At 49.3% G+C, this 24,892-nt stretch overlaps 1 protein-coding gene across 2 annotated transcripts in view; it reads left to right on the top strand.

Annotated features, from left to right (window-relative positions):
* Nucleotides 1–24,892, top strand: part of PRICKLE2 (prickle planar cell polarity protein 2) — a 106,564-nt gene that overhangs the window by 54,214 nt on the left and 27,458 nt on the right. For both annotated transcript variants that reach the window (XM_050904912.1, XM_050904911.1), the window contains one exon: nucleotides 22,160–22,343. In XM_050904912.1, the coding sequence (XP_050760869.1) occupies nucleotides 22,160–22,343 (184 nt within the window). The remainder of the gene's footprint in view (nucleotides 1–22,159; nucleotides 22,344–24,892) is intronic.

The raw sequence follows: 24,892 nt of genomic DNA on the forward strand, positions 1-24,892 counted from the left end.
ACTGATGATAAAATGGTATTCATGCTTGCTTCATTAACAGCATAGAATGTATCAAATTACTCTGGTGCTATAAATCCAAAGCATTACGTTTGTTAAGTGAAGCTACTTAAATGGTTGAAATATGTTTATTTGCTGGCCATTGCATCCTCAGATACAGGATCACGGCAAAGGACGTTAGACTTACCACAGCGTAAGTGGAAGGTCTGAAGCAGTAGCAGCCTGATGGATTAAACATTCCTTTGAGATGAGACAGGGTCTTGTGTCAGATTTTAGGATACCTTGTTCTAGATCAGTAGTGTGAGCCCAAGACCAGCCTCAGGCTCGTGCCAAAGGCTGTACTGGTTGCACAGGTCTGCCAGATTTGGGTTTTGGGGCCGAAGGTCTGTGGTGCTGGCCCCGTCCCATGCCGTTAGCCACAGCAAGTGACGTGCCCAGCTCAGACTGCGCCCCTGGGCACCTCCCTTGGGGGAGAGAAAGTTCGTCTTGGTATTACTGTTGCTGGGAGACAGCTTTGTCCTACTTTTCAACAAGTGTAAAAGGGACATAGACAGATATAGGAGAACTACCTCCTTTACCTGAATGCCTGTTGGATAAAATAAATTATCATCTTGACTAATTAGCTAATAGACTCACTGCGGATGTCTCTGCAATCCATTTATGTACTTGAAAGCCCCATTAATTTCCACTGGCGCCTTACAGCAGAGCGGCAAGTGAAAGGCTCGACCGTACCCGTGCTCTTTGCTTTCTGATACCTTTTTCTCCCCGCCGTGCACGAGAAAGGAGCCCCGCCGCTCCCGATGACAGTCACGAGAGTCGCGTGGCTCGTGCCAGACGCGCAGCACAGAGCGTTTCTCGCTGCGCCTCAGCCTCTGGCGTGTCATGTTTTGTCACTTCGCATAAAGCGATGCCTTGTAGCACCCCACGTAGACGGCTTTGATTAACTTGCCGCTTATCTTTCGGCTGTGTAACTGGTCGTTAAGGTGCGCTGACGGAGAAGAGGGCTGTGCGGGAGCTGCTGCCGCTGGTCCATGTGGTGAGCCGGGTCCCGGCCGGGGAGCTGGGGAGGATCAGAGTCACAGCAAATGGCTCTTGCTCCTCTTGCTGCTTTGTTGTGCCGCTTGTCAGGGAAGTACAAATGTGTTTCTTTGCACTGGGAAATTAAAGAAATCTTTGTTCTGGAATCACACATCATGGTTTTTAACCCTTTGGTGCGGTGTTTGTTGACATCCTGGTTCCAGCAGATCACCGCCTGTTTGCAGTTACTCCTGAGCTCTCCTGCCCAGCCTGGCTGGGGCTTCTTTCACCGAGGCATTACATTTCCTCGATGTCAGCATTTTCTGCTTTCCAAGCTGGTCATTATTTGTTGTCTCCATGCTCTCATTTTCTTAAGCACTGTAGGAAACAGTTTCTTTCATGAAGAGCTTAGAGCTCACACCTCCAAACATCTTCACATTAGACGCTTTCTCAGTGTCTAACACCCACTAAAAATCAGTGGGACCTGAATCCTTAACTACTGCCAGAATATCCAGATATCCTGAGCATCTGAGTGCTTCCCTTGACCATCTCTGTTAGACCAAGGGCTGGCAGAAAGGAAGCGAGAAGAGCAATCCCTCCTGGAGCGCAAGCAGCAGAAATGACTCAGAATTAGTCTGGGTCTAAGCCACAGTGTATTTTGCAATTTAGGGCCCAGAGCCTGTCACGTAAGCGCTGGCTGCAGATGATGATCCAACCCCTAAAACTGGTGGTTAGGGGTGAGGGTGGTTGAGCAACACGGGTAAAGCGGGTCACTCTTCTCCCTTGCAGTGGGCTTCCCAAAAGGAGAAAAGCAGCAGCAAGCGGTTGTTCGAGGTACCAGAGGGTGTTTTGGAGAGCTTAGTCCTCGGCTCCCCAAAATTTGGAGAAGGCTTACTTGAATTCGTAGCACAGGGCACAAATCTGAAGCTGAGCAGCAAGCGCATCTGGCGTTGGCTGTTCCGAGCTGTGGCTGCAACCAGGAGCAGCGCGGGGCGGCACGGTGACATGCCTGGCGCCAGGCTCCCGTGCAGGTGGCACGGGCCCCGCTGCTGAGCTGCCGGCAAGCGTCGTTTTCACCTAAATCCCCAACTGATTTCAAAGGAGCATCTACCCTGTAACTTCTCCACCATTTTAAATGTTTCCAAACCAATTAGCCATTGGTATAAAAAATCACTGCACTCCAGTTATGTCACTGTATCTGCTTTCCAATCCTTTAAAATGTTCTCCTATCAAGGAGTCCTCTCTTGTAAACCAGGGCTGCTTTGGATTTTGGTGAGCTGTAGAGCAATTTTTCCATGCTATATGCGCAGTGCCAACTTTCTACAAACCTGGCGTGGATGGGGACAAGTGTGTTTCAAAGGAATTTATCTTAGAGATGCTTCAGAGAAGGATGTTGGACACATGCCCATCAGAGGAGGATGGATATATGCCCACGGTAAATGATTTTTGTCATGTTTTGCCATTTTCTGTAGAATGGTTCCTCTCTGAGGCTCCAGCGACTTTAGAAAGTTGAGTATGGCAGGTTTGTCTCAACTTACAGGTGACGGGGTTTTGTTCAGAGCCACGTGCAAAATCATAGTTGGCATCAAAACTAAACCCAGTTGCATGACCCTTCTGTAAGCACATGGTGCTGCTTGCTCAGGTGAAGGTGGAGAGGCTGGGAGAGCAGGAAAGTGCTCTCCTCTGAGTCTTATATGGAATAAAAACTTTACCAAAGGTTCAAACTTTTTTCAAAGCAGAGCTGTTCAGAGTACAGCAAGCGTCAAAATCCTTCTTGGCCATGGGTTTGTGCTGGTGCGTGTAGCAGGCGCTCAGGGATGGGAAGGCAGCTGTTGAGCTGTGATTGCTGCTTATTACACTAATTATAATAGTCTCGCCGGTATCGTGAGCTTCCCTTCTCCTTCCCCCATCTGTCTGTTTGGCCATCCATGGTTGCTCATCTTTTTGAGATACGTGTTTGAAGTGCTTGGTACCGCAGGGAGCCCAACTGCGCTCCCCCTCCGCTTCCCCACACTGGTACAAGGGAATGATTGTGGTTTGCACAGAGAAGGAATTTTTAGGATTGAGCTGTTTGCCCTGAAATAAGGCCACGGAAAGGTGAGGTGTTGCCCTGGCTCTGCAACTCCACATTTCCAAGGATCTCAGCCAGGTGAGCCACCCTGATCTGGAGGATCCCAACCTGTTTGGGATGGAGGGAAGAGGACGATGTCCAGCACTTGCTTCATTGCCTTTTTCCTCTATATTTTGGGTTTTGCCCTATATCAGTACAACCAGTCTAAATACTGGTCAGAGCAATTCCCTCCAGTCCGGGCATGCTGCAGGAAGGTTGCCAGCTCTAACGTAAAGAACATCCACTGCTTTCCAGAAATGTCCTCACCCCTCTGCCACGGGAGCCTGGCCAACCCTGCCTTCGGTACCACCGCTGGCAGCAGCTGAGCTGACCCCCAAATTGCTGTGCTTTTGTTGCAAGGAGACACTGTAAGTTAAATGCTCAGCGAAAAGAAAGCACTGCTCCTTTGGATGCCCACCTGGTTTTTATTTCACTGGGGAGGGGTTACTCGTTGTCATAGGGCACTCACTTTGAAGAACAGCCCACTCCAAAGCAGCCAGCAAAATGCTTCTGAACCACAAAACAATGGGACTCACTAAATCTCTAGCAGCAATAATTGCTTCTAAAAGGCTGATGTATTTAGTCTGCTCATGTTTAGCAAACATGTTTGCTTCGCCCTTTGAAGATAATGCTGCGTGCAGCACGGCATGGTAGGAAAAAAAGAGGAAGAAATGGCCTGTGGTTTTCAGCATGTTTAACAAGCAATGGCTGACAGGAGCAATAGCATTCGATAATGCTGGTGTCCCCCCGTTAATTGCGAGCGATTGGGTTTCTCCACCCCTCCTGGTGCTCGAGCTGTGGGCAGGATGCCCTCGTGGGCTCGTACAAGCTGGGAGCACCACGCCTGAGGCTCCGGCTGGTGGAGGGCAGCGGCAGCCCGCCACAGTGATGCTGGTGTCTCCACGAGTGTGGGGCACCCCTGAAGTCCCCTGGCTGGGGACATCTGCGAGCCGTGCCTTGATGTGGCTACGATGGCAGCAACCAGCATCTCCTTGCGGAGTGGCTTTGACCCTTGCCTAGAGACTTTTACTGGGTGCGCGGGGCTGGGGCTTGTGCAGCGAGGAGGGATGCTGCGGGGACACTGCCTGCACGGGACCCATCCAGGGGAGCAGGAACAGGCTGGGACCCCACGGCGGAGGGAGCCAGCGCTGGAGTCAGGGGCCATGCTTCTGGCTGACCCTCTCCTGATATGGTCTTAATCCCTCCCCGTGGGTCCTGATCCCCCCTGTTCCTACGGCAGACAATTTAGTTGCATTTCCCTATAGATCACAATAAGATAAAAGCGTGGCCATGTTTTACAATAAGGGAAGCGGGGTTAGAGGATGACAGGTTCTACGGGGAAGGGATGCGGGTTTCCAGCTGCACGCTCTCGCCGCCGTGGCCGCCTTTGATGAGGGCTGTGATTGATGCTGCGTTTGGAGCTGGCAGCCGTCAGCCGGCGACGGGCTGACCTTTCCCTGACGGGCTGAGCGGCTCTAATGATCTTGATGGGGCTGGCGATTTGTATATTGGGTTTGATGTATGAGGCTTGACACAGCATGGAGAAATGGGATTGGGGTATGACTGACAGCCCTTTCCCATTAAGGTTGGTGAGGCACAGGCTGTTTTCCAGTGATTTCTTTCAGTGGGAATGTTTTGCCAAATTATATTGTAGCGGCTAAGTTTTGCCGTTAAATATCTTCCTTTATATAGCTTCCGAGCAGTTAAAAAAAGATGAGAATGAAGTAACTTGCAGGCCAGAAGGCTTATCGCTAAAAAGACTGTCCAAATTATACACTTAAATTAATTAATATTTAGTGAATTATTTTTGCCCTGACTTTAATGTTCAGGCTCCTTAGGCAGATAAAACAATGCAGTAGCTTGCGTCTGGGATTTTTTTTTTTTTTTTTTGTAATTCAGCTGTATAAAATTTCAAACCCTTGACTTCTTGCAGGCAACATTAAAACCTTTTAATTTCCATGAGTTGAGCTGTGTATAAATCACACCCTGGTTGGCACATCTCATGGGTGCTTGTGGCAAGAGTAATGAATTTCATGGTTTGTTATGAGCTACTAAAACCAACACAAACACAGAAAGCCCGTTGTAATCTCAGCATATCATTCAAGGAAGCGATTTATTCCTAAGTATGAACAAATGTCAAGCCACGATAACAAATTGTTATTACTAATTAAAACAAAGGGAAGAATAGCAAACATCTCTTGTGTTTTGTGTGCAGTGTCAGGCTGTCTCGGGGACACGGGAGCTCCATCCACCTTCAGCCAGTGGGACAGCCAGGCTGCAAACCTCGCCGTAGCATAAGACATGTTGACCCACTCTGTGCACTCCAGGCAGGGCACGGGGCTGTGGTCCTAAGAGGGCTGGGGCCAGGAAGCCACCCAGGCTTAAATCGAGATGCCACTTTTCATAATTTTATTGGTGTTTTTTTGTTTTTTTTTTTTTTTAATTTAAAGTCAAGGTTAGCTGGATTGTAGAAGTCTTGTAATAGGTGGAGTTTGGGGTGGACCAAAACAACACATGCCAGTCCATCTGCTCGCACTAGCTGGTTTTATATCGTCTGGGTCTACTTTATGCTCTCAGGTATGAAATAAAAACCTATTTTGGCACCTTTCTTCCCACTGAGCAGTTAGGAGGTGAGGAGCCAGGTGCGGTCCTGACCACGGCCGATCTCCCTGCGTTTGCAAATACACTGGGAAATTTAAGACTCGAAGGCATCATGAAAGCCCAGTTCTGTTCATGACCCAACATGCTTGATTTCCTCCCAGACATGTTACAGGAGCATCGGGTGGATCCAAAAATGCACCGGATTTACCACCTCTTTGTGCATTTAACACAGTTTGGGAGCAAGCAGCAAATAGGTCTTTTGTCTTAGTTGGTGAAGAGCAGGCAGCCATGTCTCTCCTGGGTGGGAGCAGAAACATGGCCATCTTAAACCATCGGTGGTTTCTGAGGAGTTTGGACGGAGGTTGGTGCAGCCCTGGGACCTGCCTGCGGCGCCTGGCTTGGAGCAGGGGCTCGCGCGGTGCCCAGCCAGGGCGAGGGAAGCACCGAAATCCTGCTGGCAGCCAGAGAAGATGTGCATGGTCTGGTTTAGGGAGGTAAAAACCAGACTTGTGTTGCTTGGCCAGGACTCTGGGCTGGCTTGAGACTCGCCTCTGAGCACGGAGATGGTTGAGCACCGTGTGCCGGTCCTGGGGGACGCACAGCTTTTGAGGGGGGGGACCAGGTGGTGCATGGCTACTGCAGAGGGGAGCTCGGTAAGCAAAGGCAAGAAATCCTCAGGGCATAACCACTGACCCGAAACACCCTATTAGACAGGTTTGAAGCCAAAAAATAAAATAAAAATCATCTAACATGACAGCGACCCTGACAGCATCAGGCAGCGAGAAGGGCGGCAGCGAGGGAGTCCTGAGCTGCTGCCAAGGCACATGTTAATGCAGACTTGCAGGGTTAGTTGGTTATCTTGGAAATACATCTTCTATTTTGTGTAAATGGAAAATTAATTTGTTGCTGATCAAAGGTTTAGATCTTTGGAAAACATACCACCAGATAAGCTGAAGATTTATGCGTTTCCCTCGTAACATATTTTCAGTGAATGCTTTATTGTTTGTGGAAAGGCCCCAAGAAAAATATGTCATTAAAAAAATAACTACATTGAGTTTATTTAGCTTAAATTACAATACAGTGCTTTAATGAGGCTTTTGTAGACATCATTAAGGGACACTATTAAAAAGTCTTCAGATAACAATACTATCAGGCTAGCAAAGGGGAAAAAACCATGTGAGCATCCAGATTGTTGTTCACATTCGGTTACGAATTTGATTTCAACATACAAAAATAAAAAACATAGTAGTGCCGAGTTAAAGCCAGAGGCTATGAAAAGCCTTATTGTTGTTATGCTCTCTAAAGCTTCTTGCATTAAGGTGATCTAAAAAGAAAAAAGAGAGAGAAAGAGATACAGTGATTGATTGAAACGCCGTCTGCGGCGTGCTCCGCATGTCACACCGGAGCGTGCGGTGCCGGTCTGTGAGCTGGGGGTGCGTGGTGGGGTGAGGACAGTTCGGTGGGTGAGGGTCCTTTTTGGGGTGCCTTGTCATGGGGGGGACGGGGTGCAGGGCAGTGATGCTCGGGAGCGCCAGCGCGGCGTGCCGGGTCCTCCCCGGCATCACCCCTGCGTTTGCGTGGTTTGGTGCTGTCTGGTTCAGTGCTGCCAGAGGACGTGGACGGCACAGGGTGTGCTCACAGCCGCAGCCTCGCTCTGCCTGTGCACTGGAGGATGCCAGCAAGGGTTGGGCCTGTCTCGCTGGGGAAATTGGTAGGAAATACAGAAAATTGTCTCTAAAATCAGCCGCAGTGCGTATGGGCTGTAGCTCCCCTTCTGTGTCAGCTGCTGCTGGGCTCGATGGTGTTTTAAAAACTAAATTCCTCCTTGCAGACCGACAGCACGGATCCTTATCCATTGCTCTGCCGAAAATGAGTGGAACGCAGCAGCGGTGACAGCAGGAGGAGCGGGTCTGTCTCGCTCTCGGGCTGCAGCCGCATGAAGGTACAAATGGCAGCCCTGAGGAAAAGCGGGGGAGGCCAAGTTTTTGGGATTAATGATCTGCATCTGATGTTGGTCTCTCTGGACCTCCCTCCATCCCATTTTTCTTGGAGATAAGACATCCCTGCTTCTGGCGTTGAGAGGTATGGGGAGGGTCTGCTGCCTTGCTTAAAAAGAATAAAGAAAAAAAAAAAAAAAGCAGAAAAAAGTGGGCTCAACCTAATTTAAAGTCTTGACTTGTATTTCGTGACTCGGGTTCTCCAAGGAGCTTTCCCCATACCTTTGGCACATCCCTATGTGCCTCCTGAAGAGCCAAACATTTGGTCAGGAGTGGAGCCAGACCCTGCCACGTAGGGTCTTCTCCTTTCCCTGCTCATTGCTAACAGCTTTTTGCAGTCACCTTGCCTTTCCCCTCCGGTGTTGGCAAAGTCATGCCCTCTCCAGCCTCTTCTTTGCTGCTTATCGCTGCCCCGTGGCCGTGGGAGCACATCCCGCCGGTGTCCCTGCCCCAGTCGGGCTCCGGCTGTCCCCCAGCCCGGGGACCACACTGAACACAGCCCGTCCTGGCACCGGGGCAGCAGCGCTGGCTCGGCGAGCGGAGATTTCTCTGCAAATTACAGGGGCGAGCATGGGAACAGGGGGGGGAAAAACCACTGTGAGTATCCAATTCTGCATTTCTGTGGGTAGAAAGAGCGATGGGAAAGTAATCTGTTATTGTGCCTGTTGCTGTGAGCCAGGACGGGCTCGGTGACGGGGGGGACCTGCCACCACACCGATCCCGGATAGGCTCGTGGTGCGCACTGCACAGGGGACACGCAGGGGACAGCCTTTGTCCCCGTGGGCAGCATTTTGGGGTGGCAGAGGCTGGAGCCTCTGTGACATCCCAAGGTAGCAGTGCTGTACACTGCCCTGGGAAGCTGCAGCAGAGGATGCTCTCTAAATAATTCAGAAAGGCAACTTGATCTGACATTCATCAGGTTAGTAGCCCTGTGACCTTGAGGACGCCAGTCTGCTGTCGCTGCATGTGGCCGTGCCGTGTAGCTTGTTGTCATTGAGAGAATCAACAGTGTCACATGGAGCCCTGTTGATTGATGGCCGGTCGATACACCAAGGTGATAAAATACAGCGTTTATGAAATGTGGGCTCTTACAATGATTTGTTAAATTAGCCGTAGGGATGAGTTTGTGCAAGTGGCAGAAAGTTTAAAGTTGACTGGGTTTGGGTCTTTGTCTTTAAAACTAGCAGCAAAGGGCAGAAAGATGTGGCTACATTTACAAGCAGAGTTGTCCATCTCACACCTCTGCACCTAAGCAGGGGCTTCTTGCTCTTGATCTTCCTTATTTCAGTAGCTAATGTTTTACTTCTGGTCGTTTGCTTCATTGCTGGCAGTTGTCAGCATCCATCCTCACAATGGTGCAAGTCTTTCACGTGACCTTTGATAATGTGCTCCACCAGCTCGGTATTCTCCTTGCTGCTTAATGAAACACCCATTTCACCTGCGTAACATGCAGAACCCATCAAGAAATCTTGTGTGCCTTCTGGAGTTATTCCAACACATGACCTTTTCACAAGCCTTGCAGTAGGTAACAGTAATATGGAGCAATTGCCAACGAACTGGCAGCTTTCAAAGCAGGAAGGCTCATTTCCACTTTCCTAAGACAGTTGTGTGTCCAAACGTGGCAGCTTCTAATCTGATTTCTTGTCTCAGAAGAGCCTCTTGATTGGATTTTGTGGATATTTAGGTTTGTAAGTATTGGAACAAGAAGTCTGCCAGGAGCAATGACGATTATATGTGCTGTTTGGAGACAGAAAGCTCTTCTGCTCATAGTTAGCCATGCAGCGGAGATGTTATAAGCGTGGGTCTTGCTGATCTTTTACATCAGCTCATGATTCTCACTCCCATTTTATCTTTGTGGATCAGGTTAAAAGTTTGCAATTTTTGGTGTGATCCCTTTCTTGGGGATGATCCAGTTGGCCAAAACAGCCAAGCAGAACTCACCTTTGCTGTAGGATGCTTGGTTGCGTGGGGATGACACCGCCATCCACCCTGTGGTGGGATCGTGTCAGGCTGGTGCTGGGTGATGGAAGCTGCTGTAGATGGAGTTACACAGAGCACGTTGTACAAGAAGTGGGGTTGGACACTCGGGCTCGTGCCCTGCCAACCTTTCCCCCGAGCACGGGGCTGGCTGGTGGTCCCGCTCAAGTGGCACTTGGAGCACTAATAGGTACTTTGCTCCCAAGTGTTTATAGCTAAAGGGCCTTTGCTCCTTGAAAGTTAATGCAGATAAAGTCAGGCATTTTACTCGTGTTCAGTGAAAATTAGTGCCTACGGGACCTGCTGTATGGAGCGATACATATTCTTTGTGCCGGTTGTAGCCCCTAGTCACTGCTGCGTGCTTTTAGCAATACATTTCCAAGGAGGATTGTTGCAGTAAACATGGGTAATTTCTGCTCTACAGCATTTCTGCTCAACATTATCATTTTGTAAGCAGGCTTCTTTATTTACTTTTGCCCAATTCAGTTTTGTCTCATTTCCTTTGTATTGTAATTAACATGTTCTGAATTTAAGAGGAAAAATACATCATCTTGGGGCCATGGCACGTTAACCATAGAGAGGCGAGCTGACAGCCTGCCTGCAACGCCGATGCAAGCTGGAAGAGGCAAAATGTACCAGTTTAGGAAGCTGAAGGATCAGGGGAGTTTTTCCCTGCAAGTTCTGTTGCTCTGTGTAGCTGGAGGAGTTGGAGGGGACCCTCCTCGGTGCTGCGGCCATCCCCAGCAGAAGTGGAGGTGATGCTGCTCCTTCCTGCATGAAAAGAAGGTCTGACCTGGCTAGATGCAGTAACACGGTCAGTGCTCAACTCTTGGACTTGCAGCTGTAGATTTAATTAAAAAAAACAAAGAGGGGAAAAAAATAATTAAAAAAAAAAAAAAAGGAACTGTAAATGCTCAAATATTTCATCAACAGCCCTGAATATTTTCTTTTGTCTGAAGTTGTCTGAGCCAGATGAGGTCCCTGCACGTTCTTGGTCTGTTCTGCTTGGCCGGGGTGAGTTGGGGCGGCTCCGAGGGGGAGCTGGGCTGGTTTGTCCCAGCTGAAGATCTCACCCTTGAGATTTTGAGTGTAATTCCATATAATGAAACCTAATTTATGAGTCTTAATAATAATAATTTAAGGCATTCGAGACCGCAGAAAGACTCGCAGCTGTAGTTTCTGCATCCTTCTGTGTTCTGTAAATAGAGCTAATATTTCCAAAATCAAGGGCTCCGAAATCCAGAGCCAAGCCCCAAAAGTCAGGAGCATGCTAAAAAGCGCTACATGTTGGGCAAGATTTATTGCTTTCTGTATTTTTCTGAACCTGCAGAAACTAGGTTTTTGAATTTCACTCACTTTGTGCAAATGCAAAACGCTCTCCTCCAGTTGACTTGAAGCAGAGATTCATTTGTGACCACTTAATTCCCAAGCAACGGGCTTTAAGAGCAGCAGAAGAGATCTGGCAGCGTCGCTCCTTCTCTGCGTTTTCTTTTCTTTTCGAGGGGAGGGAAACATGGGGGAAGGAGGCTTCGGCATCCCTGTTGGGGTGGCGTATTCCTGGGGCTCGCAGTCCTTACCTGAGGTACACATAAAGGGTGCGAATTGTGCACCTCTCGGGGCCGTATGAAAGAAAATGTATTAAAATATGCGGTAACCAAAATGCCACGCTAATAACTTGTATTTCCCAGAATATTTAGCCCTGCTGGTGCACAAACATGCTGCGTCTAAAAACCAGTGGGGAATCATAGCAAATGACTGCAGAAAATAATTAAGAGGGCATTGAAAGCCAGGAGAAAAACGATACGTTGCTCAGAGCCAGCGGATCATTGCTTTAATAGCCCGCGTACCTAAGAAGCGGTGCCTTAAGTTTGACAGCAAGTTGAGATTCGGTCAGCATCAAATAGGATGATAGTTGGGGAAGGATAATTAGTGTCTTCACACCATTCAATTTGGGCTGCTGGCGTGGAGCCAGCTCTTTGAAACGCGCGCACGCGAGCCAGCGAGAAGGATTTTTTCCCCTCTCCCTTTCCCTAAGCAGCCTACAGGATTTATTGATTTCTAAGAGCGGGCTGATTTCCATGTAAATAAATGGGAGGGTGGCCGGGCCGTGGCGCGCGGTCTGGATGCGGTGACTTTGGCTTGCTGACATCATTGCTCATTAGCATGCAGGAGAGGAGAGCAATGCAACAGCAGAGCCCCGCACCGCTCCCGCGCCGGCAATTATTCACCACGGGCTGCATCTCTCCTCGTTAATGCCTTGCGCTCGGAGAGCAAATTGGACATCCGAAGGGTCATTTAGTGAAAGGCAGGCTGGAGGGGGGGAGCTGCTGGATTCATTTGGATTGGGAGCAGAGAGGGGGGCACCTTCCGGAGGTGGATTTCACAGAGTGAGGCAATTTAAGCGAAAGCTTAAGACGCGGGGCAGGAATGGCACGTTTTTCCACGGCAGGTTTCCTTCGGAGACGCGCCGCGGTCGGTGCGTGCCTCCTCTGAAAGGCTCCGACAAAAGCCCGTCTGGCGGCAGCCCCCGGCTGCGTGTGCCGGGGCGGTGGGCTGCGCCGGGAGAGCGCGGGATGCTTTATGGCACTGCGGTGCTTGGGCTGGTCCTGGGAGCAGCCCGCCAGCCGAAAGGCAACTGGCACAACTAGGACGGCTGAGCAACCCGCCGGATTTTTTCCTCCTGCGCTGTCGCCGTCGGTGGGAACAGGTAAGAAACTGCCTTTTGCCAGCGTCTTCAAAGTTGTCGTGGATTTTTAGGAGGGATAGAAAGTAGAAGGGAGGAGGAGGAGGAGGAATAAGCAGCATTCTGTGGATGCATGTAGCAGTGTGCTAACTTTGCTCAATGTGCTGTTGGTGGTGATCTACGAGGGGGGCTGCGCTTTTCTCCCAGCCTTTGCTGTTCTTGTTTATGGATGTAAAAGGTTAATTGTTAAATTGCATTTCTGCAGCTGCAGGAAGTCGGGGAGAAACGCTGATGCCACTGTAATGGATTTTTCATTTTAAAAATAAGCAGGAAGGCTCAGCTGGCTCTAAATAGTAATAAGTATTAAAAAATCCTCATCTCTCAGTGTTAATTTTATTGCTCTGGTAAATGCAGCTTCTGGAAGCCTGGGTTCTCTGGGCATTTTCTGAGCAGACTGCGTGCAGGCTGGTGTTGTGGATGAGGACATTACTCTTCAGATGTTTATTGTGGTGGCTTTGCCTTCCTGAGGACAGAGAGTTTTAAAGTAATAATTTTTCTACACCCTTCTTTTTCATGCCAGAATGCCTAAGTATAAACCAACCTAGAACTGCAACCTGGGGGTTATGTTTTTCAGTGTAATCTTTTCAAGTCAAATTTCCTTTTTTTCTTGTTCCTTGAAGGAACATTTTAAGCAGATGTGACACAGACGTGACCTGTGACCGTAGAAAGATTTTAATCCAGTTACTCTTTGTTTTGTAGTCATGATTCCTTGGCAGTGCTAAACACTGATTGAATCTTTTCGAGCCGTTGAGGATTAGCGCTGGACAGAATAATGCCAAAATAATTATTCACACCAGATGCAGTGTCATCCTTTCAGTTTTAGCTCTCTTATCTTGTAACTTATCTGACTTATTTTTATTCAGTGATTATTTCACCTACTGCGGGAGCAGTTTGATGTCTCACATCACTGCGTTGTATTTATAAGGGTGCCAGCTTGAGCCTGCGATAAAGATTTGTAGAGTAAAACTATCTGCAGCTAACAAGATTATATTTTGCTTCGTATTTTAATCTCCTCCCGTTGTGTGTTTTCTACCAGCCAGATTCAGCTTAACAAAATGACCCAGCCTTGCGCACTTGCTGTTGGCAGACTCGCTCGGGCTTAGCCGGCACATACACGGATCAGGCTGGCGGTGATTGCTTTCACAAGCGGGTCGGTATTGCCTGTCTCAGGGGATGCCGTCTAAGCCTTAACTTTTGAAATAATTACAATTTTCAGCCTAGCTCATCCTGCTTCTGAGCATTTTGTCTGTCAGCCAGGTTTTTTCCTTTAGGACATACGGCCTGGGAGATGCTCGAATTGCAGCGTGTTTACTGCTTCCCGTGGTTTCTGCTTGTCATGCTGCAAATGCAAACTGGTGAAGTCCCTTAAAATAGCACTTACAGCCCTGGGGCAGATCGCCGGGAACCTGCTCCGCTTAGCCTGTCTGTCCGAGACCGGTGCTGGAGAGATGGGCTGCAAGCCTCGAACACGGTGGGGGAAAAAGATGGGCTGGAAGATAAATACTGCCTGTCTTCACAGGATTATGCAAACTTGAGAAGACAGTGAGGACCCACTTGCTGAACAGAGCCAGGCTTCTTTGTGGAGAGCTGGTTTTGGATCCAGAGGGAGAGCCTGAATCTTGCTAGAACCCCAGGCTTGGAGGCAATTTTCTTCCTTCAGTTAAGCAGCAGAAAGAAACCTCCTGCGATACAGCTCTGCATCTTGTTAGGCTGAAAAGCCACCAAATAGTATAATTAAAATCTGACAAGATAACCCATGGGGAAGGACAGGGGCTTTGCAGCACAGGCACACATTGGCTCTCGGGTGGCGAGCGCTGCTGAACTCAGCCCAGAGGGAAGAGTTTGGCGAGGATCCGGCTGCTGCCTGCTCCCTCCGCTGCCTCCTCTGCTCCATCCCTGCCGGCCAGGGGCCCCGCTGGGTTCTCGGGGCCTTGGGGTTGGGATTGTCCTGGCACGGGGTACACCAAACCCCTCTCGGGTGTCCACAGCTCCTGGGTCTGCCCGTCCTGTGGCTCCCCCTGCCTTCCAAAATCATGAGATTGGCTTCAGCATTGTTGGCCCACCAGCTTTGGGGTTGTTATCGCTGTTATTGAGCCTGTTCTTCTCTTCAACTTAGAAACTAGTGGTTTGCATTTCTTCTCCATGACCGGGGAAAAATATGTGGTTGTTATTGTTTCTGTATGCTAAGAGCTGGACCTTTAAGGGGGAAAAAAAACCCCTAACAGATATGTTGAGATGAGTGGTTAGCCTGTGAGCTGGCAGGCTGCCTCCATCGTCTTGGATGTGACAGAGCAGCCTGTTGAACACCTTTTCTCCTGGCAGCATGGCTGGGTCACAGGCTGGGGCTCACGGCACCTTATTTTTCCTCTTCTCTCTCTCTCCCTTGCTTGATCTGCAGCTCACGTGGGTATAGCACTTTTCCCACCTCTGTCTAACCTCTATTACGAAAAAAAATATTGCGTCTTCTGCAAAACATCTTGAGAGCTCCAAATAGAGAGTTCTTCTGAGACCTGCCAAGTTATTAATATCCCTTAACTTAAACATCTCGTCTTTAAGCGTCAGAATTTTTGTGGTTTGTGTCAGGGGTTGCAGCTCATGGGAGCAGCCTGGCAGTGTGGTTCAGGTCAGGAGGGTGGTTAAGCACCCTGGTGCTCTTACCCAGCTCACGAGGAGAAACTGGAGCCCAAGTGGGGACCTGTGTTCACTGCAGAGTGCTGGGGTGCACCTGGGCTCCCCAAAATGACCTGTGGTGCACCCCAGCTCCCCCAGTATGATTTAGCCACAGGTTGGAAAGGTTGGTCATGTTTGAATTCATCCTGGGGTGTTGCTGAGAGATCTGGTCCTGGTTCTTTGTTTGCCTAAGCGGGCACCAAGACGGCCCAGATGAGGGATGTGGGTTTTTGTACATTGTGTCGTGTTTTGTCCTAATTGCTTGGTCTCATCTGGGAGGAGCGCAGCCTTGTGCGCTGACGGTTGTTGTCTGCCACGTGGTGCCTAAGACCACAGACACCAAAATTGGAAGCAGCCTGGAGGCTGCCCTGGGCTGTGCCGCAGGGAAGCAGTGGTTTGGGGACAGGGCGGTGGGGACCCACAGGCAGATGTTCCACCTGCTTCTCGAATTGATGATCCTGATTTACCATGAAGGCAGACCAACTGGAAAATCCTCAGAGACTGCTTCTGCTCATATTTGGCTGCAACTGGCAATACTGGGGATAGTTCTTTTTTTCTTTTTTTTCTTTTTCTTAATTAAGCAACAATAACTTTTGCAATGGTAAAGGACTTTTACAGAGTCTTAAAAAATTAGTCTCCAGCCTGAAACCAAGCATGGACAACTTCAGCCAGAGAGGAGAATTTTTCCAGGAGTGGAAATGGGGTTTGTAATAAAAGCTTCAACGCCACCCTGGATACCTTCGCAATTGCTGCTGTTGGCACTGCGGAGGTCAGAGAAGATTAAAAATAAAGCAACACTGAAAATCTGACTTGGCTTGAGCAAGTCAAGCAGGTAGGGAAGAGAAGATGGATGGGGAAGATGGAGAAGAGTCTAATTTGCAACTCTTCCGTCCTCTCAGTGTTTCCCCACCTACTGCAGACCTTTCCAGAGATGTGCAGCTACACGTGCTCCCCTATGGCCACTGAGATCTGGGGGAGTTGCATCTATAGGAATAGTTTGGTTGCTGGATTATTTTGCTCTTCCTTGGTATCCTGGCATTACTGTGCTGCCTGCTCTATTGCTACCACCTGATGTTGATCTTTTAAGCCAACTGTTCCTACAGCATCTTGGGTCAAGTGTGCGTTGCCCTCCCTTGGCTGTCCTTGCAGGCCACCAAGGGCACCTTGTCCTCAGACTTTGAATTGCTGCTGTAGTAAATGCCCATGTCTAATTCACCTCCTTTAGCCTCCTGCACCCCAGCTGGCAGATAAAAGCTTTCACTAGGCTTCCTTTTCAACCCAGGTAGCACAAAGTCTTTGCAATTCATTCCCACTGATAGGTTTTCTTCCAGCTGAAGTGACCAGAAGAGCTGTGAAGTTGCAGAAATGTTTTGGCCAGAGAGATGCTGCTTTGTCACTGAGGTCCATGGGACCCGGGGCCATGGGCAGCAGCTGGCTGGGGCTACTGGGAGCGTTTGGTTCAAAATACAGTGTTAGAGAAGTTGGAGAAAGAGGCAGAGCTTCAGCTCCAACTGTGTGTTTTGAGCACAAAAGCTTGGGGCTCCTCTGATGAAGCTGATGTTCAGGGATTCGATGGGGAAGCCACGGCTGGATGATGCCTGTGGGTACTCCCGTGCCTCAGCTTCCCCATCTGTGAAATGGGAGAGTGGTGCCCATACTGGAGAAGAGCTGCTGGGCTCTCCCTATGGCAGTGAAGGACTATGTTAATTTTTCAGTTTAGATAAATGTTTGCCCTCCTGTGGGGTCTGGAGAAATGGGTCTGTGTAGCTGGAGCTCGCTCAGGGTGAGAAGATGCCTCATTAGCTCTCAAATGAGGGGAAGAGATAACAGGCAGGGATATTAAGACGCCCTTGTTAAGAGACTCAGGGGTTGCATGAGCTGCCCCAAATCCTCAGCCTCTCCTGTTTCTGAGAAGTCTCGTGATTTACTGACTGATGACTGACCCTAAAGCCTCATTGCAATCAGAATGATGGCACGATGCTGGAAGAAAATCAGGCTGCCGTATACGTCTTAAGCCAAGCAGGAAGGGAATGGCCCCTTTGCGCTTACACACTCCATCTGAGCTGAGCAGACAATTGCTTTTTGAGGGGTTCCAAATCTTGCATGTTAATGTGTGCATAAATGCATGCAAATCCTTTATTACGGAGCTCAGAAGAGGCATCGTGTGGCCCTGCGCGGGCCGTGGCATTCCTGCTCCTCGCATTGTCTGGAGACGGAGCTGCTCCCTGATACAGCCCATTTATTTCCGTCCCAGAAGAAACAAGTGAGAAGCAGAGATAAGCAGCACCGGGGGGTGATAAGGGCTGTTTGCCAAGTTCCTTCTTTGTCCGAGAGGAATTTTAACATTTCTGCCACGATTTTAAACTCTACCTTCATTCCTGCTGTTGCCAGGAGGGGTTGGGCTGTTGCGCTGCCCTTTCTCAAAATATCTGCGATGCCCACCCTAGGCAGGCTTCGCTTTGGTGATGTTTGCTGTGCTAGGTCCTGCATGCCCACCCAGCCGAGCCGGCAGCCACGGCTGGAAGAGAAGAGCCCTGCGGCCAGGAGCTTTTCCTGCAGGCAGGGGTCTGCTGCCCTCACAACCCCAGAGGAGTCCGGTCCTGCCTGTGCTGCCCCAGACCCCAACACACGCAGGCTGTTTGCTGGCAGAGGCCAGCTTGGCCGGCTCCTTTGCTGGAGCTACAGACCATTTGCAAGGACCCACTTTGCCTTGGCTTCAGGCTGCCCCCCGGTCCCGTCTTCCCTGGCTTTTTAGCTCTGCTTGTGCTTTCCCAGTTTGGAGTTGTTGCTGGTTTTTCACAGCAGGGAGACCTCGGCTCTCTTCAGAAAGCTGGGGGCACGCTTGCGGCTCTCTCCAGAGCCTCTTGCATGGCACTAGTGTTTTCAGTGTGGTTTAACTTATTGTTGGTGCCGTTGCTATGATGAAAGGGCTGTGGGAGGCTCCAGTGATGGCAGAGGCTGTGCTTTGCTAACCACAGCGTACAACAAGAGGCTGCCTCATCCCAGAGACCTCGCAGGTCAATTGGGCTCATGTCGAGCTGTACGTAGGTAGACCTGGGCTGGAAGCGTGCTTCTGCATCCCAAGTGAGAGGGACTCGGGAGCCAGGTTCTCCGCTTGGTGTGTTGGGTCCTGTTGGCTTCAGATTCCCCTTGTGTGCCTGTTTTTGTCCGTAGAGAGAAGAGGGCTGGTGGATCCAGTTTGCACTGTCCCCCTGCACCAGCGGATGGGTGGGGATGTAACCGAGGACGGGGGTTAGAGCCTCCTCTGAGGAGAGGACTGGCTGCTGTGCCAAGAGCACCACGTAAAAGCAGCTGTTGCAAAATAATATACATCCATCTTGTAACTTCATCACATGAAGCGCTGGCCTTGAGTAGAACAAATTTTTCAATCTGTTTTCGAGCCGTTGCTGCTTTGTGCCATGTGAAGTCAATTCAAGGCAGGCTCCTTTCCAGCTAAATCTGACACCAGGAAATGTTCTTTTTCTCCCCATTTGCTTCCCGCCATCCTGGCCCTGCTGCAGGGTAGCTCCATGCACAGCTCTGTGCCGAGCAGCCCTGCCGGGTGCTCCCCAGCCCGTGCCTCCCGCAGCAGCATGGCTGCTGGCCGGCTCCCTCTCTTCTTTCCTCCCTGTCCACAAGCTATAGCTGCTTAACGGCTCCTTTATTTACCCTCCGTGCCTGAAGCTGGTCGTGCTGTCAGCTCTCCTTGCTTCATTGGGAAACATATCACTGGGTTTCTTCTCGCCAGCCCTCAGCTCCTGGAGTCAAATAATGCTCCAGGATGTCCCCAGCTTTTAGCAACAGCACCGAAAGATCTCCAACCCTGTGTTCTCCCCAGTGCTGGAGACCTCTCTTAATCACTAGGGCAGGTACTTCCCTGAGATGAGCTTGCAGACCCTTCTCTGGGATGAGAGCAAGATGGAAAGGCTCAGGAACAAAGATGGGATTTCCAGAGAGTGATTGGCATTAGTTTCTTCTTGCTTAAAAAAACCCACCTGCCCGTGCCCTTCTCAAGTTGTGTGGGGCTCCTTGGCTGCACAGGCAGCAGAAGTTGTTGTTGATGAAGCTTTGGTGGTGGTTAGGTGAGGCTTGTGTCTGGCCAGAGCCAAGCTAATGGCTTTCCCTTTGCAGGACGTGCCACTCCACCTGGGCTACGGCACCCCTTTGTACGGTCAGGTCTGCGGCACGCCGATGTGCTGAGCATCTCCAGGCTCTGCCGCTCTTCCCGTGTTAATGACTAACGAGCTGTTGCTGGTGGGAGCAGCTGGGCGGGCTGCTGGCCGTGGCCGTGCTCCTCTCCAACACCCACCAGCCCTCCGCCGTAGCATCGGCACCCATGGCACATTGTCGCTCCGGTCATCGTGCGCACGGTCGAGCGTTGGCACATGCATCGTCTCACTTCATGCCGCTCTGCTTTGAGTGCAGTGGGGGGATACTGCTTTTTCAATTTCATCTCACATTTGAAATGTACATTTTTATATTAAGTTTTTACTACGGGGAATTATTTTTAATTATAGCGATCTGGAAGATGATAAAATAAAGTTGAGTAAGTGAGACCTATGCGAAGAAGTCATGGAAACCATATCATAGGAGTGGAAAGACACTCCTAGGACACTGAGTATTGTTCCCATGAAACAACATATCCTAATGTAAAGAAAATAATTGTAATTAAAGCTGTTAATCTTCTGCTTTTAATGAGGGGAAAGGAAGAGAACTGAGTATCTCAGGGGCAAGATCTTGAAGTTTGTACGGTTTGCCCAGGGAGGTGGCAGAAACCTCATGCCTGGAGATGCTCAGTCTTTAATGGTGCAGAGTTTTTACAGAGCCCATTGTCCTGGTCTGCGGATGTCACTGATGAGTAGAGAGGCTACCTGTGTCCTTTTTATCCTTTGCTTTTCTGACCAGGAGAAGCCACCTGCCAGCCGTACCCACTTGCCTGGGACGGGGCAGGAGTGAGGGTGGGTGTAAATCAGCTTCCCGACCTGGTCTGCGTACTCCTGGCTGTACGTGGTACGAGCTGTAGGATGGTGGTTGCGTGGAGTGACCTGTCGGGTCTAATTGATCATACATCTCGCTTATTAACTCTTCGACACCGTTATTTAAAGTCCTCACGATGGCCTGATTTATCTCATTTATTAAAAGCCAAGACCTCTCACACTCTCCTGCCATCCACCGTCTCCTGGAGGGGATGTGTCTAGAGCGGGGAGGAGGGCAGAAACCTGTGGACTGGCTTTTTCCCCATCGCAGTGCTCATGCTCCCGGCATTGCTGCTATCCGAGCGTGGACTGTTGGGTTTATCTCCCTTTGAAGCTTGTGATTGATATCCTGAAAATTAAAATTTGACTAAGAAGACCTAAACTCCGTTAGAATAACTATTTCCAATGCCGAATCCGGGGCTCTGGAGCTATTAATTATTCTTAGCATCTTGTTGCATATTGAGCTGCTTCTAATCATATCGTGAAATGAGATGGAAATGGCAAAGAAACCAGCGCTTTGCTGAGGCAGAGCGCCCTTCCACAGTAGCTGATTAATTAAAGTATTCACGTGAAATGGTGCCTTGATTATTTTTTAAGGTAACAGCCGGAGGCGATGCCAAGACTCTCCGACTGGACGCAAACCAGACGCCGGGGGTGCGTGGGGGTCGCTGTGTGGTTTAGATCTGATGAAAAGCAGGAAATGGGAAAATCTGGCAAATCTCCCTGGCTTGACTTAACGGAGCCTCTTGACTTTTGCTAGAGTGCGTTTTTTGTGCTGTAATGGCCAAATGGAAATTTAGGCTCGAATCTAGATCTGAGCACTGGTATGCTTAGCTGGCTTGTACACAATGGTGACAAAGAAGGAAAGGTGTTTGAAAATACAGCCCCCGGTGTTTAACTGTTGCTGCCCTCTGAATTTCTTTGCTTTACCTTATAGCAGAGAAACCTGCAAAGGCAACGGTAACTTTTCCCTTGCTTTTTGTGTGGTACCTTATTATTTCTGAGATGTCTCCCTTCTGCTACACAGGTGAAACCGTATCTCATTCCTCAGAAGTCAGTGGCGTTTCGTTAGCGCATATTAATTCAGAATCCTGCATGGTTACTTTAAAATAGATACCATTGACCCATATTGTGGAAGAGCATTGCATCTTCAGAAATAGAAGCCGATTTATCAACATTCCCTTTAACCTCTTTTTAGGGGGCTGGGGGATATTTTCAGCTAGGTTAGTCCTTCGTTGTTACCCCTGGCGAAAGTGGTGCGATGTCCTAGCAGCCCTGCAGATAAATCCTCAGGTTCAAGCCCATGAAGAAAATCTCGCACAGACCACCAGCTGCAGGAACAGACCCTTAAAAGAAATGCTGAGAAGTGATATTTGCAGTGAATTAAGCTAATGGCAACCTGTGGGCTGTTCTTTCAGTTCTTCTTGTGCTTTCCCCCCGGTCCGGCTCTCGGGCAGCGTGCGAGCCAGTGTGCCGCTGAGCTGCGGCACGTGCTGTCGAGCCGGGCGGTTAAGATGCTGTTGTAGTGTGACTGTGGGTTTTGTAGCCTCCCTTAATTTAATTTAGCTTTATATGTTCAGACTATAATCAATTTTTATGCTACTCTAATAAGCAAATTTATGCTATCAGCATGCTAAAGGGACTTGTCATTCACAGCTTCCCAGTGAATCCACCATTTTCTGTATTAGCCAAGTGCTCAGCTGCCCTAAATTCGGTAACTGCTCTGCAATTACCGACTGGCATGCCGATCCGCACCGGGCGGGCGCGTGGCCCTTGCCTGTGCTGGCCCCTGGAAATACTCCTCACGGTGCAGTAAAGGGGCAGGCAATTACATATCCCCAAATATTGGGCAGTTTGACTCAGCTTGATTGCCAAGTGTTGTTACAGCAAATACGGACTTCTGTTTCTTCCTTGTGAAAGAGACAAATCCTGTATTAGAAAATGCCTGAGCATAAAAAGGGGTTGAGTTTAGTATCTGCAGGCCAGCGACTGGCAGGAATCGCTTTGCTTGCGTATTTAAAATGCAACTCACTGGGGCATCTCCTCTTTCTCCTTTCTCCTCACCTTGCAGGAAGATCTGCCTTCACTGTAAGTGCTCCCAGGAAGAGCACATCGTAACAGTTATGCCTCTGGAGATGGAGAAGACCGTCACGAAGCTCATGTTTGACTTCCAGAGGAATTCGACTTCTGATGACGACTCGGGCTGTGCCTTGGAAGAGTACGCATGGGTCCCCCCTGGCCTGAAGCCTGAGCAGGTAACAATGACACCACCGAGTTACCAGAAATAAATTGTTTTAATATGCTTTATGGAAATAGTTGCCCTGATTTTTCTTCTAGAGGTGCGAGCACTTGTTGCATGCGGCTCTGTTTCTGGGTGCACTATAGAGACTTTGGGGGACAAGTCTGGTCTGAATGCACTAATGAAACAAAATAGAGATGCAATCCTTGCAGGACTTGTTGTTTTCTGTGTCTGTAGATGTAATTGGTAATTGAGAGGAGGGAAACAAAATACTTCCAGGATGGGGTTTGTTGTGGTTGTGCAAGGGAACAGATACAGACATACCTACTACTGTTTCATGGGAGAAAAAAGTGGTGGGACTCCAGTGTTCCCCAGGGACTCAGTGCTTGTGTTCTGCCCTCCTGGACCACTCTGCTCTGCGGTAAGTCCAGGGCAGACAGTCAAAGCTGGTAGATGACTCTCAAAAATGGACCAAAGTCTTTGGGTTTGGGTTTTTCAAGCATGATGTTTGTGCCTTACTGGAAGGAATTGCTCAAATGAAGTTCAGGTCTCTCAGTACAGGAATTGAGCGGGGTGGGTTAGACCTCAGCATGCTGTCTGTGCGGAGCGCACATTGATTTCTGCTCCTTGCAGTTTACATGATTCGTTTGGTTTTTATGCTGCTCTTTTACATGTTCAACTCAGAGCTCAATTTGCAGAGGAGATTGCAAAATGAGCTTAGCCTTGATAATTGCTATGGCAATCATTTTAAACTGTGTAAGGAGGCTGGGAGAGGGTGGAAAGCTTTCATTCTTACTGTTGTAGTTTTAAATATTGTGTTTTCCTGAGCTTTTATCCAGAAGGGCTTAGGAATTTCCTGAAATATTTTGGCACCACCCGTAGGCTGTAAATATTATCTGTCTGATTAGAGAAAATCCAGTTGTTTGGTGGGTTGTTTTTTTTTAGTTCTTGTCTTTACAAGCCTTGCTCAGCGCTTGCTTGAAACTCCTCAGCACCGTATGTTTCGTTTGGTGCCATCCAACCATGCAAATCAGGCAGCAGCCTTGTTCTCTGTCACCTTCCTTATGTCAGAGGCTCCCTTTGTGCCTCCCAGGAGGTACAAGACACGGTGTATGGAGGGATGCAGATGGTCCTGAAGTAGCTCTGCTGGTCCTTCATGCTGCAGGGACATGAACCAGTTGGGTTTTGGGAGTCCCGTTGGAGGACCATGCCAAAGCTGGTGCCACCTGCTCTCAGCACCGCCTTCTGTGCAGGTGTGTCGGTGGCTTCTGGAGCCCAAGTTGGCCCATGTCCCTGTAGTTTTGGGTGGAAATACAGATATTTAATGACAGGTGGCACCTGACAGGGTAGACATGGTCTCTGATGAGTAGAGCATGGCATGGACAGCAATTGAAACCCACTTCCAGCATGGTGTGACATATCCCAGAAGACCTGGATGCTTCTTTGATCCCTCAGGTACTTTTTAAGAAATAGCATGCCATCAGGGAGTTTGGGATGCTCAGGAGAAAATAAAAGCCCATTAGCTCTAGGAGTAGGTACTGACATCTCATGCATCACCTAGGTTAATGTATTTTTAGGTTCTTCGAGCATCTGTTTCTTGCAGAGGTCACGGTGCTCCTCGATGCGAACACCTGCTTTCTAATTACGCTCCTCTGTCTGCGTTGCTGGGCCTTTTAGCAGATTTGCCACTTCAGACCCGTCTCTAATCACCATGGAGATGAAGAGCAGCCGTAAGCAGAGCCAAAGACAGGCGCTGAAATCCTTCCAGCATAGCTCATCCACCAGCCCTTTCGGGACCTTTCACGCATCAGATGAGCCACTAAGGAGACAAAAGCAAGGTGTGACTTCTCTGGGCTGTGAAAGAGCCACGATGCAGGGCTGCGGGTTGTCCCTGGGTGAAGAGCAGCACCCTGAATTTCTCCGGGAGTTACCGCGGGCCCAGGGTGTCGCAGGGCTGGGAGGTGCCCCGGGGTGCAGGAGGGTGCTGTTTGTCTCCCGTGGGAGTAGGAGGTACCTCTGCAGCAACTTGCTGGAGCCGTGCAAGGCTGCAGACAGACGTGTGGCTTTCTGGTCGATGAGTCAGGTGTGCACACGTGATGTGGAGCCTCTGGAAGGCTGATGTCTGCCGTGGAGCAGCTGGTGGGCTCTGCTCCCGCTGAGGACACTGCCATCAGGCTGGGCTGAAAATACAGATTTGCAGGCAGTGCATTTTTCTCTGCCTTCCACTGTTTCACTGTCGTATTTCTTTGACATGAAACAGATGAAATGAAACAACTTTTTCTGCAATATTCTGCTTTATTAAAATCTCTACGCAGCATACGAGCTGGGGAGGTAAGTGGTCCCCTGAAAGACTAATGCAATTTTCTTATTATACTTGGACGACAGCCTTCCTACCTCGCTATTCTTGGGAGACAGTGTTCACGTCTCACTCAACGCAGCAATTTACAGGATTTCCGGGGGGAAGTTGGCCAGCAAACGTGACATCGGTTTTTGGCAGTTTCCACAGGTGATTTCAGAATTTGGAGGGTCCTTTCAATCCATAGCTTAAATTATTACGTATAATCT

This window comes from Gymnogyps californianus, chromosome 13 (genome assembly GCF_018139145.2).
Source record: "Gymnogyps californianus isolate 813 chromosome 13, ASM1813914v2, whole genome shotgun sequence".
Classification (NCBI taxonomy): Eukaryota; Metazoa; Chordata; class Aves; order Accipitriformes; family Cathartidae; genus Gymnogyps; species Gymnogyps californianus.